Source organism: Anarhichas minor, unplaced genomic scaffold, assembly GCF_050575085.1.
Source record: "Anarhichas minor isolate MPS153535 unplaced genomic scaffold, ASM5057508v1 ptg000017l, whole genome shotgun sequence".
In the NCBI taxonomy this organism is placed as follows: Eukaryota; Metazoa; Chordata; class Actinopteri; order Perciformes; family Anarhichadidae; genus Anarhichas; species Anarhichas minor.
In genome coordinates, this window is record NW_027466463.1 from 4196499 (window position 1) to 4213015 (window position 16517).

General features: G+C 41.8%; 1 protein-coding gene across 3 annotated transcripts in view; it reads left to right on the forward strand.

Moving 5' to 3' along the window:
- Positions 1 to 16517, forward strand: part of dnah9 (dynein, axonemal, heavy chain 9) — a 158608-nt gene that overhangs the window by 77811 nt on the left and 64280 nt on the right. For all 3 annotated transcript variants that reach the window (XM_076093111.1, XM_076093109.1, XM_076093110.1), the window contains 8 exons: positions 56 to 295; positions 6599 to 6760; positions 7639 to 7835; positions 8916 to 9078; positions 9388 to 9511; positions 11371 to 11513; positions 13104 to 13265; positions 13461 to 13694. In XM_076093111.1, coding sequence (XP_075949226.1) covers positions 56 to 295; positions 6599 to 6760; positions 7639 to 7835; positions 8916 to 9078; positions 9388 to 9511; positions 11371 to 11513; positions 13104 to 13265; positions 13461 to 13694 — 1425 coding nt within the window. The remainder of the gene's footprint in view (positions 1 to 55; positions 296 to 6598; positions 6761 to 7638; positions 7836 to 8915; positions 9079 to 9387; positions 9512 to 11370; positions 11514 to 13103; positions 13266 to 13460; positions 13695 to 16517) is intronic.

Below are 16517 nucleotides of genomic sequence, written 5' to 3' on the forward strand. Positions count from 1 at the left end.
AGTGTGGAACAACATGTTCACTGTTGCCTTGTTTATGCTGCATCTCCGTCTATAGCGCCACTTCTCTGTCTTCGCCCTGTCCTTTCCTGGAGCCGAGGCCTTGAGCACCATCTACACCTCCATCCTGTCTCAGCACCTGAGAGGAGAGGGCTTCACCAGCGGCCTGCAGAAGAGCTGCCCCACCCTGGTCCAGTTAGCCTTGGCCCTGCACCAGGGCATCTCCTCCACCTTCCTCCCCACTGCAGTCAAGTTCCACTACATCTTCAACCTGCGAGACCTCTCCAACATATTCCAGGTGACACAGATAGAAAATATGCAAGAAGGATTTATCTACACCGATATTCTTTTAGAAGGACAACCTCAGGTTAATTTTTTCACAATTAAATGTCAGAAGTTACCTTGAGAAAGTTTTTCATATCATTCCCGTTTCCATTTCATTTGCCTTGATTCTCTGTTTCTACGGCTCTGCTTCCCACGTGGAAAGAGCCAGGCTTCTGCCACTCATTTCTCATCTAAATTATTATTGATTTAGGAGATGGGTCTGAAAGCTAGAAATAAGTCTGAAATAAGTGTAACAGAAAATAGAATGGATTTGCACTTCCACGGGTGATTTAATGTATTTAAATGAATATAGTATCAGAATGCAGAGGCTGTCAAGGGAGACTCTTCGGGGGCAATATTTCTGTCTAAATCCTCCACGGCATCATGGAGGGCAGGCTCTCTCATTTAACTCACTCCATTGTATAATTAATGCTTTAAGCCACTAAGCAATAGGAACTTTCAGATTTCATAATTCCATCTGTGAGTTTACAAAGGCAGTTCTTACTATAGCCTACTATTACACGAAGTATAAAATACATAAGTGTAGTGATATGCAATTTATATTCAGCTTTTTAAGGCTGCACTAATTCAAGTTATTTTATACTACAATGGATCCAATTATTATATGTAGGTACGTATGTTGGTGGTACGTTAAAAGCAAAGACTGCTGTGCCAAATATGCAGGCTGTGATTGACAACAGGATGACAATAAAGACAAGCAACTAAACCCAAAGGAGCATAAACAAGTTAAAAAAAGACTAAAGCCCAGTCCCAGTGTTCCCCCTGAGGCCCTCAGCTCTAAACCATAAGGGACTTCACTGACCTGAAGGGGCTGCAAGGGCTCCAAATGGTATAAATAGGAAAGGAACAGCACTTTGTAGCGACATATCACCTTACCATGATGGCCCCAAACACTGTATGTAGAATTGTGGATTTCAATTTTATGTTGTTTAACTTCCTGATTTGAACGTCTTTCAGGCTTGCCTCACTAGATGATCGGTAGTTGTCAAATAATCTATTCATTTATTTTTTTACACTGAAATGAAAAGAAATGGTTGATAAATAAACCAGCTGTGGAATATAGCCTCTGCTTGCATTCCTCATGCGCTTTTATGTACCATCTTAAATCCTTAATCTTAATTTTTACGTTAAACTTTAATATGCATATGCTGGCTGAAAACATGTGCCGTCCTTGTTAACCTTTTTTTATGCCTCCGGCATAAACGTCACAATGCTATGAATTGTGGGTAACTACCTCAAGCAAAGTCTGCAGAAATGTGGACTTAGGGAAAGTGTGCATTAAGGGCCCAAAAAGTCTGCGAGAGAGCCCCCTGAACCTTTGCAGGAGCGCGCCTCAAGGCCCGTGAGTTTGTGAGTGTGAAGATGTGAGATGTGTGGGGATTGGGCCTTATATGCTAAAGTTTAAATAGCAGCTCTGTGAGCACTGTGAGCTAAATGCTAATGTCAACATGCTAGCATGCTCACAATGACAATCGGGCCAAGCTGATGTTTAGCACCATTCTCATCTCTTAGTTTAGCGCGTTAGCATGCTAAGACTTGCTAATTTGCATTAAACACAAAGTACAGCTGAGGCTGATGGAAATGTCATACATTTTGAAAGTATTGGATCATAAAGTATTGACTTAATAATAAAGCAGTGAAGTTGCAGTGAATACACTTTTTATGCACATTTTCACATTGTACATTAATAGGAACCCCGAAGATTTGATGAAAAAGTATCACAGTTATTAATTAAATATCAAAGCAAATATCAAGTTGTTTTGCTTGGTCGAGGTACAAATGTTGATGTATGAATTTAAAAAAAGTGCAATTAAGTACAAAGGAAATCATGACATACAAGAAGGATGTGACTTAAACGTCCACTCCACTGGAGAATCAAAAAATGGTGGCAGACAAAAACATCAGATGAGGAGACTGAAACTTTCCTAATATTAGTACATTCAATATTTCCTCCCTGTCATCCACATCATTTGACTAGAGCTCTTTAAATCAAGACAGCTCGTTGTGTCCTCTTCTCTTGCAACCTTTTCTTGTGCCAACTTCTAATATTGGCATGATGGAAGTGGATGGTCAGCGGATCATTCTATATCTATTATTATTGCATTACATAATATTCAAGCCAAATCCTCAAAGTTGTCTCTAATGCGGTCAAAAGGATTAGTTCCCATACAATGAATCAGAATCATGTATTTTCCTTTAATGCCCCTATGAGGTTAACACTCATAGTTCATAATTAATTGTTCATACACAAAGTGAAAGAAGAATGAAAAAAGAGAGCTAGAGAGAGAAGATCAAACACTGTTCACACCTCAGCACACCTTACCAACCAGTACATAATAATGTCAAAGTATTCAGACACTGTCAGACCATCAGACTCATAGAGGCCATCATGATGCCATTTCACTGTGTCGAAGAGTTAGGTGGTTGGTACACACTCTAAATATACAACAACAAAAAATAAGTAATATACATATGTATATATATATATATATATATACACACACACAAAAATACATAGCATCAGCTGAAATAATTGGGGACCCTTTGTGATCTACTTTGTTTTTTAAAACTTTGGAACTTGGAGATAAAGCCAAAGGCAACTGTCTCATTATGAACAACTTTAATGAGCCAGAAAACAGCTCAGAGACTCTGGGTGAGCTTGCAACACCCCTTCCAAAGGTGTTTTGATATTTGACAAAAGGAGCTCAAGGTTGCATCTTCATGAGAGTATTGTTGCTGTTATTTGCTGACAAAAATCTCTCTTCTATGTTGCTGTTGAATAATAAGTAGGAGCTTTCTCCACTTTATCCCTCATCGCTTACTTTGTTGCAGTACTCCGTCTTTCTCCTTCATACTCTCTGTCTCCATGAATATAAAATCAGAGCCAAATTCCACTTATAGGGCAAGACAAACAGTTTGGCATCCACTGGGAGCATTGTCAAGAGCTCTGTTTGCCAATGTGCGTTCTCTGCAATGACCAGCGGGCATATCCGAGGGCCTGTCTTCCCCACATCAGCCTAAATGAGCTCCTCGGAGCTCAAGAGGTGAGGGAGGAGATGGACATGGTGAAAGAGGAGGACAGACGCAAGGGAAAGAGAAAGAATGAAAGAGAGTACATGAGACCCACGGTGCTGAGAGACTCTGAAGCCGAACTGTACTGACTGCACAATATGTCTGTATGATGTTCGGTGGATAGTCAGCTGGGTGCATTTGTTAGCAGGGAAGCATTGTTTGGGGCTCAGAGCATCTGTCAGGCTACGAGGAAAGCGTGCCGGCTGCAGACAGCCCCACAGATAGACCGATACACACCGACACCCAGAACTCTCTAATCCCTCTCCTCTGAGCCGAACAAAGCAATGAGAGATCAGGGAAAGAGAGAAGGAGATAGTCTGCCAAAGTCGGCTGGATGAAAGGAAAACAAAGTTTTGTCTCCTTCTCGGTTTGGTAGCTGAGTGCCATTTGTTTGATTGGTACAACGAACAGCTAAGTCTACGAGTATGACTGTTATATAGAGTCGCCATATGGTGTTTTGTTTTGCTCAGGCACACTTTTACACAATAAATGTGGAGTGTCATGATTGACACCATTAAGCAATGAAATGGAGTAGAAAAAGACAGATCTATTAAAAGTCGAAGGATTACAGCGTTCACACACGCTCTGGAAAACATCTTGACTTTTGTAGATCTAGAGTAGCGGCGATTATTCTGGCGCAGTTTGAATCTTCAGTACACACATCCATGCAAATATTCACACACAGGCACACCACCCATCTGCACCATTACACAGTGGATTTAGCAGCCAATTGTCACATTCAGCAGGCTCAGATATGAAGGCAGATCAGATTCAGCTGACTTTACCCCCAGAGGTGGCTCTGTTGATTGGAATAACTTCTGGGGCTGGAAACACACAACATCTGCTTGCTCTGCCTCTGCCTCCTGGGTGACAGTGCGCAGAGGGGAACAAACAGTGCCTGGGCGCTTCTTTGTCCTCTCCCTCATCCTATACAGCACCTGTTATGTGGCACCTAGATTGCATAAAGTTCTGCCTGACTGCACAATGAACGGCCCTGTGGGAAAGCAAACACGTCACACTGGCCTCCTCTAGAGACAAATTAATCATCCATCATCCACTAAACACTCATCTGCTCATTGTCATGATTTTCTGTTTTTATTTTGGCTTTTTCAAACAGAGGATGAAGAGAAGAGTGAAATACAAGCAGGAAAACACATCTATTTCAAGCCATGGTAGCTGTGTGGCTCTATGGATGCTAATGTCAGTCAGATCACCACTTTGATTCACCACTGTATATCTCCAAAACTACTGGATGGATTGCCATGATATTTGGTTCCGACATTCATGTTCCCCCAGGATGTAATGTAATACATTTGATGACCCCAGAGTATTTCTCTAGCTCCACCGTGAGGTTGACATTTTTGTTTTGTGGTGAAATAACTTGACAAATATTGGATAGATGATATAAAATATGGTAAAGATATTCACGGCCCCCAGAAGATGTATCATAGTGACTTTGGCGATCACATTGACTTTCTATTAGAGCACCTCCAACATGACGTTTCACTCATCCAGTGAAATATCTCCACTTGACTGTATAGATTTGCACAAATTGTGGTACATACATAATGGAGAAAATGTAGCCGACTGACCACCCTGACTTAACCTTGTTGTTTTTTGGTGAAATGTCTCAACAAGTATTTATTCAGATCCCCACATGATGCACTGTAATAATGTTGGTGATCAGTTTGTCCAGTGCTTTGGTTTATCACCATATGTATACCATTATACCTGATAAGCCAATGACTGTTCCATCAGCCTCAGCTGTACTTTGTGTGCAGTGCCAATTGGTTGATTGATAAGACCTGGTGAACATCAGCATGTTAGCATGTTGACATTAGCATTAGCTTAGCATCTTATACTGCACGGCTCTTCTCCACTCGCTTGGAGACGTTCTTTTTTGGTTTTCTATTCCCTAAAGTTGGGGATAATATTTGTTGGATGTCACCTCGGTCAAGGTCCCAAGGTTAAAACACTTCAACCCACTGATTGGTCAGAGACCATCGTCAATTGCGTGCACCCGCCATTTTATATAACCAAACTACCATCAAGAGCGACTTCAATTCTTACTCAACCCAGATTTTAATAAATACATCAGCTGACAAAGTGCAGACGTTGCTCTGTTTGGTTGCGATAGAAAAATCCAGCACTTGGTTTGTGTCTCTGTCGGAGCTGATTTGCAAAAATTGCACACCAAATATATTATATATTATACTGTGCTTATAAATAGTGGTAGTTTTAGTAGTAGTAGTACATTTATACATTGTACATTTATATGTATTATATATTATATGTATACCATGCTATGCTCATGGTACTGTATACTATTATTATTATTATTTATATTCTGCTATATTGCTGGATACTATACATTATGTTATACTTTATCAACACATTTCACAGTCTGGTCCTTGGGACTGTTTGTTCACTGCTTACATTGTTACATTGAGTCTAATTGTTCTTTTATAGTTTCTATTTGAATTCTCTTGTTTTTCAGCTCTATTTATTTACTCTGTTATGACCTTAATCTTTTTCTGTCCTTGTGCTGCTGCAGCACCTGCGTGTCCCCCCCATAAAGGCATAAACCCTCCACAGTTTACTCTATAGTGAACAGAAATTGAGATTTCAGACACTTGTGAATTTTCATCATTTTTGGTGATCAGTGATATGTGATCGTGTGGTGGTTTTCACGTTTATGAAATGCAACACATTGAGATTGTTAGCAGAAAGTAGTGAACACCACTTTTTCATTCCCTGTAGGAATTCTCCAGGGCACTATTTAGGATGTAAAATTCAACCCAGAAAAAGGACACTCAAATAACATGGCCGACAGCAAGTATGGTGTACGGTTTAATTTAATGGAAGGGATTTCAGACAGAGCCATACTTTTGTTTAAAAATAAACACTGGAAGCAATACAGTCACACACACAGATTGATTTTTACTAATTCTTCCATCCAACATCTGCCCACATAACTAATCTCCACATGCAGCAATACGTCTGAGACAGTGAAATGAAAGAAACATGTTGCCATTATTTGCCGAGTTTCTCTGACACACCTACTAACCCACTTAATATCCATTGATTTACCCACAGTGACTGTGCTATATTTCCCTCCTTGTTGTGTAAATGGGCCAAAGCCGCTGGAATGAAACTCGCCTTCTTCTCTCCCCTCTCTGCCCAGGGCATTCTCTTCTGTACCGCCGAGTGTCTGAAAGCCCCTCCGGACCTGCTGAAAATCTATCTGCACGAGTCCAACCGGGTCTACAGAGACAAGCTGGTGGAGGAGCAGGACTTCCAGGCCTTTGATAAGCTGCAGGCGGACACAATGAAAAAGTTCTATGAGGTGAGAGTTTTACAAAGTTCAGCAGAGGAAGACAAGAACGGCAGGTTGGAGGATGGGGGAGGAGGGGGAAATCCTTAGGCTGCCTGCTCTGTGTCTGGACCTGGACATCAGTGGCCAACACAGCGAGGAGAAAGAGGAGAGAAGGAAAAAGGAATGCTTCGGGGAAGGGGGGAGCAGGAGAGGAATATTAATCAGTGTGGTATGGGGTCTGGCTGTCAGGGTCTGCGCTGTCAGCCCGGTAAATTGGAAAACATTTTAATGGTTTTCTGTCCACTGCTCCCCTCACTACCCTCTCTGGCTCTGTCGGATGCACACTAGTCATGCCACAATGAAGAACCTGACAAGTATACGTGTACACACACCCACAGAAAGAGAAGGAGAAAGAATATCACTAACCACTCTAGAATATATTATTCAGAGTGGGCACCTTCTGTAAACTTAGAACACTTTGCCGCCGTGCCACACAGCAATATGCAGCATGTTTTCTTGCTATTTTTACATGCAAACAAGAAAGTCTTTAGAGACTGATGCACTGTAAGAAAGTCCACTTGATACCATGACAATGAAGACTGCAGCAGAACATAATAAAGATGTGAATTTGTAAAATAACAAAACTTCCTTTGTCACACCTACTTCAGCTATATGCCAGTGAAAGTTAGCAGAGAAAACCAGCATCCCTAAGAGGCACAAACAATCTCCAGAGAAATATTCGGGGCCCAACAGTTGCCAGGCTGAAAATGAACTAGGTCACCCTCTGCACAGCTGTGATATTCCGCTGCGTCCCTGTTCAGACTGTTGAAGCTTATCACTAATGTTATGCTGACAGGGGTATGTGTGGTTTACCACTGCAATATGTGTGTGTGCACATCCTCCCCAAGGACATGGAGGAGACTCTAGAGCAGACCAGGGAGATGAACCTGTACTGCCACTTTGCCCGTGGGCTGGGGGAGGCCAGGTACATGGCTGCTGAGTCCTGGAGCTGCCTCAATAAAACCCTGCTGGAGGTGCTGGACAGCTACAATGAGGTCAACGCCACACTAAACCTGGTGCTGTTTGAGGACGCCATGGCTCATATGTGAGTGGACATTTTGAAACCCTGGAGACTGTCAAGGAACTGAACTAGCATCCCAGATACTTTAGGATTTACATTTCGATTTTACAGACCGTCAGAAGCAGCGACAGGGAAATCCAAGTAATCCAGCATACATCATGACGGCTAACAAAAATGCAGAGAACAGATTCGATTTTGCTTCAGTCTAAAAAACTCTTAACGCAGACCTGGGCATTGTACGGGACATCAATGGGTAATTAGGAATAAAACGTAAATAAAAGTACATCATGCACGGAATACAGTTGCATTGCATTTATTTTGAAGGCGACTGTTGCTTGTTTTTTTCTAAATGTACGTATGTTAGTACGTTCGTGAATACGTACAAACGTTGCTTTGCTAGCTAAGCTGCCAAAGCAACGTGCTCAGAAGATGTTGGTTCTCTTTGGATCGACCTACATATGTGAACAAACATTCTCTGTGATGAAGTTTAACAATCCAGATCCAGACCCTCTCTCACTGATGATCACCTGTCAGCTGTCCTTCACATCTCACCTCACACATTCAACCTGACTTCAGAGCACTCGTTCACTGAACTGACAAACAGAAAATGAGGTCATTGGATGACAAACAATAGTAATAAAAGTACTCATTTTGCAGAAACATGATGAGTTGAACAGTAAAAGATGGTAATAATATCAGTTGAAATATAAAGTTGAGGTGCGTTCAATGTACACAGTGTCAGTCGGTACGTAAATACTGACAGCAGTTAAAGTGTGTTGTATTGCTTTTGGCAACAACCTCAAATGAAGCAACAAAAATGACAATGAAGTCAATTCATTTTAAACATGGACACAAGAGGACCATTCAAATTGTTTTACATTCTGGTACATCTGAAACAGAGTGGTGAAGATGGTGGTTACAGGCAGTATAGAAGCAGAGGAGACAGACTCTACCTGTGTTTGTTTGTCTTTTGCTGTTTGTCCTATGAGTCAGAGATTGTCTTTATCCGGCTCGCCTCCTCCTACCTTTTACGGTATCTAACCCTTCCACTGATTCCTCCGTCTCACCTTTCCCTCCCCCGACTGTCTTCACCTCCACATGTAGATGCCGTATAAACCGAATCCTGGAGTCTCCGCGGGGGAACGCTCTGCTGGTCGGAGTGGGCGGCAGCGGCAAGCAGAGTCTGACCCGACTGGCTGCCTTCATCTCCAATCTGGAAGTTTTCCAGATCACCCTGAGAAAAGGATACAGTATCGCCGACCTTAAGGTTTGATGAGGATTACATCGTAAACGACATACTACACTGCAAAAAACATCCATTTGAACACCTCAATAGTCATATATTTTGTATTAAATGGTTTCTTACAGCTAGGTGATGTTTGAATTATACACGGAGGTGTATCTGGGTGAAATATAGACCTAATCTTTTGCCTACGTAAACACAGTACTGGTAATCCCCACAGTATTCTCACAGTGATTCAGGTCTCAGACACACATGTTTCACTGCAAAATAACCCTCTCACTGCCCAATCTGCATCACTCTCTTACACCATGTCTTTCTCTCTCTGTCACCCAGAGCGATCTGGCGTCCCTCTACATGAAAGCTGGCGTGAAGAATATTGGCACTGTGTTCCTAATGACTGACGCCCAATTGGCAGACGAGAAGTTCCTCGTTCTGCTCAACGATCTGTTGGCATCGGGTAACTGCAGGCTTCACTAAGTACTGTGTGTCACGTTTTGCAAGGCAGAAATGCCGCTGCTTTACCGCAGCAGCAAATCACTGGGCTGCCATTTGTGTAACATTACTTAACTACAATACATCACTGTGAAGAATTGCAGGCTGGCTTCACATCTGGATTTATATTTGTCAGAGTGCAATATGAAATATGAATTTAGATTCATTCTCAAAATGCTAATGTTGGCAGTGCAATAGTTTGGCAGTTAGTATGCAAAAATGAATGTAGTATATCATCTGGAAAGGATGGCATATACCAACCGATGCCAGGACCACAATACAATGACAACTTTAGAACATCTAATTTCACATTTGAAGACATAAAGCAAGACCATGAACTTCTAAAAAAAAATGTATTCAATCTTATCCTTAAAAATAAAGACTTAAATGCTACGGAATAAAAGGCACACTTGCTCAGTTCAGTACTCTCAGGGGTTTTGCGGCACTAGTCTTACTTGGTCTGATAAGACCAGTAGCTCATAGTGGCTAATGTTAGCAAACGTTAGATAGCTAGGTGTTGCTGTAACTGACATTACTGAGTTTACTTACTATTACACTACATGCTACTGTATATTTTACACAGTAATCACAAAAGTAAAACAAGAGGCGTGTTTCACCAGTGGACATGTTTGTCGTTTCCTGCTTGTGGTCAGCAGAACTAGCTAAGCTATCCCCAGCGGTCATGTAACACTAGAATTGCTGCTTATATCTATCATTTTTTCTGGTGACTGTTTGAACCGACAACCAACCTTACATACCGTATTTTCCGCACTATAAAGCGCACCGGATTATAAGGCGCACCTTCAATGAATGGCCTATTTTAGAACTGTTTTTATATATAGGGCGCACCGGATTATAAGGCGCATAGAATAGAATAGCGTCGTAAGCGTGTCTCTTGAAAGGTGCCATTTTGGGGTCTTTATACACACAAGTGGTGTTGGACTAGGAGTAAGCACAGTACCGGTGTTTACCGCGGTGCGGCTTTGTAGTTTACCAGTCGTACTGAAACATTTTGACAGAGCGCCGTGTACAACCAGTATGGATCAACCAATTAACCAATTGATCCATATATAAGGCGCTCCGGATTACAAGGCGCACTGTCGTTTTTTGAGAAAATTAAAGGCTTTTAAGTGCGCCTTATAGTGCGGAAAATACGGTAATATTATTGGCCGGATTAGGAATGGGGTGGTCATTCCACTGTGCCCGAGGTTGTTGTGATTTTACTTACAGAAATATCATCTATTAAATCCTTTCCATGATTGTCATGGAAAATGTTAAGTTCACTGCTCCTAGGAACTTAAATGAAGGTGGTGGCACCCCTTCTCAAATAAAAATGAGCTAACATCAACACAGCATCAGACTTAATATTTAATCAATCAATCAGGTTATCAGACTAGTACTGATCAGGGTTTATCTTTTAGCATAATGTCACACCAGAACAGGCCATGAGCTAACCAGGGGGTAAAAGTCAAGCGACTGCAAGTGCCTGGTTTCAAAAAAGAGCACATCTGTACTCAATTTGTAGGTGGTGTGTAGTCCCTATATGTCAACAGTCCGTGTTCTGCTCCATGAGGCTGTGACTTAAAGCAGCTCGCCGCATTAGCATAAGCCCTCTGTATGAACTCCTGCTGCCACCACCTCTATTAACACAGCTACGTTTGATAAGAGAGTCTCGGTGTCAGTTCAGATCTTAAGATAAGAAAATTCTGGAGAGTTCTTGCACAACTTTAGCTCTTTAACAGAATGAAATCCCAATGTCTGCTTCCCACAGTCTTGGCGGTCTTTCCTTCCCAGTGGTAATGTGGCTGATTTTACTCATTCAAGGAGAGATTCCTGACCTGTTCCCGGACGACGAGATGGAGAACATCATTGGCAACGTAAGGCCAGAGGTCCGCGGCTCGGGATTGATGGATACGAGGGAAAACTGCTGGAAGTTCTTCATCGACCGGGTTCGCAGACAGCTCAAGGTGAACCAGTCAGATAGTCAGACAAGTGCAGGTCAAAAAGCTGTGTGTGTTCTGCATTTCACTACTAATCATCCAGATTAAGTTGTCCTCAGAGAAAAAGTTTGCCATTAATCTCTCCCATAGAACTGTATCTGTATATGATCTCCACCGTCTCTTAATATAGTGATGGCATGCCGCCTCACACTCTAATTCTAAATAAGAAAAACCCTCGTACTTCAAAAGCATCTGGCTTTATAATGAAGCCTTTCCCGAGACGATTTTCTGTCCTGACATTCTGAGAAGAACTTGAATGCTTTTGGACGTCCTTATACATCACCGACATGAGCAGAAAAGCCTCCGTTTAGCTGCAGATAATTCCACCAACGTGTAGCTGCTTTGTTCCGCCTGGGGAGAGAGGGATCGCAGGGCGTTGCTTATCCTGTCATTATTACAGTATCCACCACCACTGCCTCGCTCCCAGCTCAAGTTGCCTGTGTTGGAGAGTGAATACAATTGGCAGGCAATACCATGAGCACGGGTTTGTAAAGAGGGGATATCTAACTGTTTGGCTGTCTGGATGGAAAGGGTAATGTTGGTAATATGATTCATTCAGAGTTAACTCTGCATGATGAGCACCAGTTTAAATCCTGAGCCAGACATATAAATCATTATTACAATCGGACCTCGGAGCAGATTGGTTTGGACCAGTGGATCCCAACCTGGCTGTATTAGATGACTAATGGGGTTGCAAGATGCTTACTGTGTAAAGTCCAAACAATTCGACCAACCAAAATTATATTTCTTTTCCTTGTGAAATACTTCCTATTTTAACCATTCACTACTCTAATAAAAGTGAAAATCAATCATTGAATGAACTGCTCCCGACTAGTCAGCTTCAGGGCTCCTGACAATGCCCCACACTCTGTGTGTGTTGGTTTGTGATGATTTCATTATTTGGAAACTTTTTGGTTGCATAATTGTCAAGTTGGGTTCTGCATTATCTGAGGTAACTTTCTTGCTGAGGAGCCAAATATCTATGTAAAAATCTGGTTTGAAGACCTTAATGACCTCAGTTGGTATTTCATCATTCCCAAATAAATGTGCCTCTTTTCAAATATCCACAAAATATTGAATACATGTCAAACCTGCTGCCAGGAATAACAGTACTGTGAGGAACATGTAAAGAGTCTGTATTGTGAGAATTGCACTTGATGGATAGTCGTATTAGAGTGTAAAGAACCTATGACAAGACGTCACATGTATATGGCTATACATAAAGGGTTACTGGCAAAAGAAGCTGGGTTAGATACGTTTCCATCGTCACAGGAAATGTAAGGCAAGTATGAGGCTACTTCCTTCTCCAGACTTGATTATGATCAGGAGTGTCTTTGGGTGTGCGTTCTGCATGTTTGTTTCTAATGGTATCGAGCATCTGGCTGAGCTTCTCAACAAGCCAGCTGTTCAGCCCACAGCTCAACACACTCTTAATTCACATGCTTGCTGGAGGCTTTATTTGCTTAAAGATGTAGCTGCAAATAATTAGTATGATCTCGCTGCTGTATCAACTCTGTTTGACCTTGGTGAGTGTGTCTGTGTGTGCTTGTATTGCAGGTGGCTCTGTGTTTCTCTCCAGTTGGTAGTAAACTGAGGGTTCGCAGCAGGAAGTTCCCTGCAGTGGTGAACTGTACAGCGATCGACTGGTTTCACGAGTGGCCACAGGAGGCGCTGGAGTCTGTCAGCTTCAAGTTCCTCCAGGAGGTGCAGAATATTGATGTGAGAACAGCTCATGAATGGAACGAAGCCACCCACAAAAATGATGTTCACACTCCAAAAATATTTCAAATGTCAGGCACCGTGTTCAAAAGCAGACCAGAGGCTCCAAAAATTGAATTCAGGAAAATATTGCTTTCGAGACAAATCTGCACAGTGATCTTTTGTTGTGAAGTATGTCATTTGTAACTCTTACAGCTCCAAGTGAAGGACTCGGTCAGTAAGTTCATGGCATACGTCCACATGAGTGTCAATCAGACATCAAGGGAGTACCTGGCCAATGAGCGGCGCTACAATTACACCACGCCCAAGTCCTTCCTGGAGCAGATCAAGCTGTATCGCAGCCTGCTGGGCCAGAAGAGCAAAGACCTCGCCACTAAGATGGAGCGGCTGGAGAACGGCCTGCTGAAGCTTAACAGCACCTCCGCTCAGGTACAGTCAACAAGCTGCCACGAACTAGGCCACATCGGTAATGTCTCATTTCGCAAATCTATTTGTTTTTTTTTTTCTCAAAGTTTACATCCCAAAATTCCCATGACTTCAGCAGTTGATCTTAACAGAATAGCAGTTGACAAAATAATGTCACCACGCAGTCCATTTAGTAGCAACTCAGGAGCTTTTGTTCATATCCCTTGATCTTCACCAGCAAATGGAGTTGGAGCCATGGAATTTGAAACATATTTTGTCTTTCGTTCATGAGAAGTCGTCTGTCCGAGGGAAATACAAAGAAAAAAATTCATTCATCTGCTTTGTGTGTTGACATGAAAAGTGACGCACTGTCTGTGTCTCTTCATATTTTCCCTTATAAACAATCTATAATCTTGTTCAGTATATAGTAATTATTAAAACATACAAATACAGTACCATGTGTGCTGCTGTCTCAGTCTAAAATTCAAAGAAATTTGTAACTTCATTCAAAAAACTCAATAGAACATAGACATTAGCCCTAGTAGTTGTACTAAATGTAATGTAAAGCCACTGGGGCTGATTGGAGCCTTCAGTCCAATCCACTTTGTTTGTTTCACATTGATGGAGGCAGGGCTCCCTATGAACACCACACACACACACACACACACACACACAGAACGGACAGCTAGCGGACCATGAAGAGATATTTATTGAATATGACAAATTGTATTGGATTACAATCACAGACTCTACCTTTAAATACGCCTTCAGCCTATGTCCTAATATAATAAAGAAATTAAATTTACTGTTAATAGATTTTTGCAACACTGTCCGTCAAAATGACGGGGAACGAGAAAGTCTAACCCAACCAGCGGTAACAGTAGTAGAAGTAATAGTAATAGTAGCTGACGTAGTAGCATTAATAATATAGTAGTGGTAATAGAAGGTAAACCAGCAAAAAATAGTAGTACAAGTAGAAATATTAATAGTAGAATGTAATATTACTAGTCACAGACATAGTACAGTACTAATAGTTGCATTAGTAATATTGTAGTAGTAGAGTTAGTAGTAGTTGGTTAGTGATGTCCACACTTCTCAGTGGTGGGTAGAGTATCGGTGACCATTAGCTGCTAGTGCTATTTGAAAGCCATAACGTTAACGTTACTCCTGCTGTGGCTTCAGCCCCGATGCCTTGAACAGAGTCATGTGGAGGCGTGGCTGCAGCAGGATGAAGCTTACTTTATACTCGCTGTTGTAAAGCCGGAGCGAGGCACGATCATGTGACTGTCACAAATAAAAACACTGTTTACATGTCTAGGGATTATACAAAGAAGGTCAAATCGCTGTTAAAAGCTTTATAAAGAGAAAGTCTTAAAAATCTACATTTGAGTAAATATGTTGCAGCCAAATCAAATTGTTTTCACGATATTCAACCTTTGTTTCTTTATAATGCATGCATTACTTAACTCGTTTCTTTACAGGGCTTGTATGAAAGCAATAAAATCATTTATGAATATGAGATACAAGTTTACAGATTATTACAATCCCTCCTCTGCATTGTGGAGGTTGGTTTATGGCTTTTTGTAAGTTACACCCACAGTCTACGGGCATATGTATGAGTTACTCGTTGTCTTTTTGATTCTTTTTTTAGTACGCCCTCTGGCGTTCCGGAGCATAGAGTATAAATGCCACCGTTCATATAAACAAAGCTTAACAGAGCGCCAGCGGAACTGGGACCAGCTGCCTCCTAACGAATAATGCGATGAATGTATCCAAATGTAACGAAATAAAAGTAATGACTCAAGTATAAGAAGTATTTTGCAATAAAACTACTCTGATAAGTTCAATTTTGTAACGGGTGTGGTAAGGACCCAGAAGCAGTAGGACAGACACACTGAATAGTTGGAATCAAAGCTCTATTCTCAACTGAACACACAACAGGTAACAGTCTTTGATAAGCACAGGTGTAGAATCCCACTCTGTGGACCGCCAAGCCGTCAGGGGAGAAGGCAGACAGAACTCTGAGAAAACAGAGGCAGAATCTCGTGGTCGGGGACAGAAGGCTGAGTGGTTTACCGGGGCAGAGGCAAGGCGGAGAAGACCAAACAGGCAGGGTCGGCAATGGGAAATCCGTCGGAGGGTAAACGCTGGAAGGTCAGGTATGAATGCGGAGAACGATCTGGCAGTGAGTGTTTGTGAGACTGGGGTCTAAATAGTAGGTGCAGCAGAGTGAGCAGAGTGATGAGCTGATGAGGTGGGTGTGACTAACAGGTGCACTGAATGAGCTGATTAGGTGAGTGAGAGATAAAGTGACAGCATAGAAGTGGCGGAGCTGTGACAAATTTACTTAACAGAGAACATGTAACTTGCTGGAAATTCATCCCTCTGCATACTTAATGCCACACGCAGCACTCACCATACTACGCTATACGAAGAGTAGAAAAATACCTTGACTATCTGTCCTTTTCTTTATTTTGAAGCGTGTCATGTTTCCATCTTTAATATCTACACCTGGATCCATTTGTCCAAATGTTTACCATCTTCACACCTTTGCAGAAAAGAGATATATAAATAATGCAACACAGGATTTGTGTGTGAAGCAGCCCTAATTATAGTGGCTCTACCACAGTGCAAGTGAATGTAAAATATCACACACACACACACACATAATTTCACCCCTACCCGTGCATCTCCATTGCTTTGCATAAACATGCCCACATATACCCACCTGCACAAGATCACACACATGCATAAACACTCCTTCCACATAAGTGACATCAATGCCGACACACACATATATAGGGGCTGTATGGTAATAGAGAAGCCTTTTCATTAGAGAGCATACCA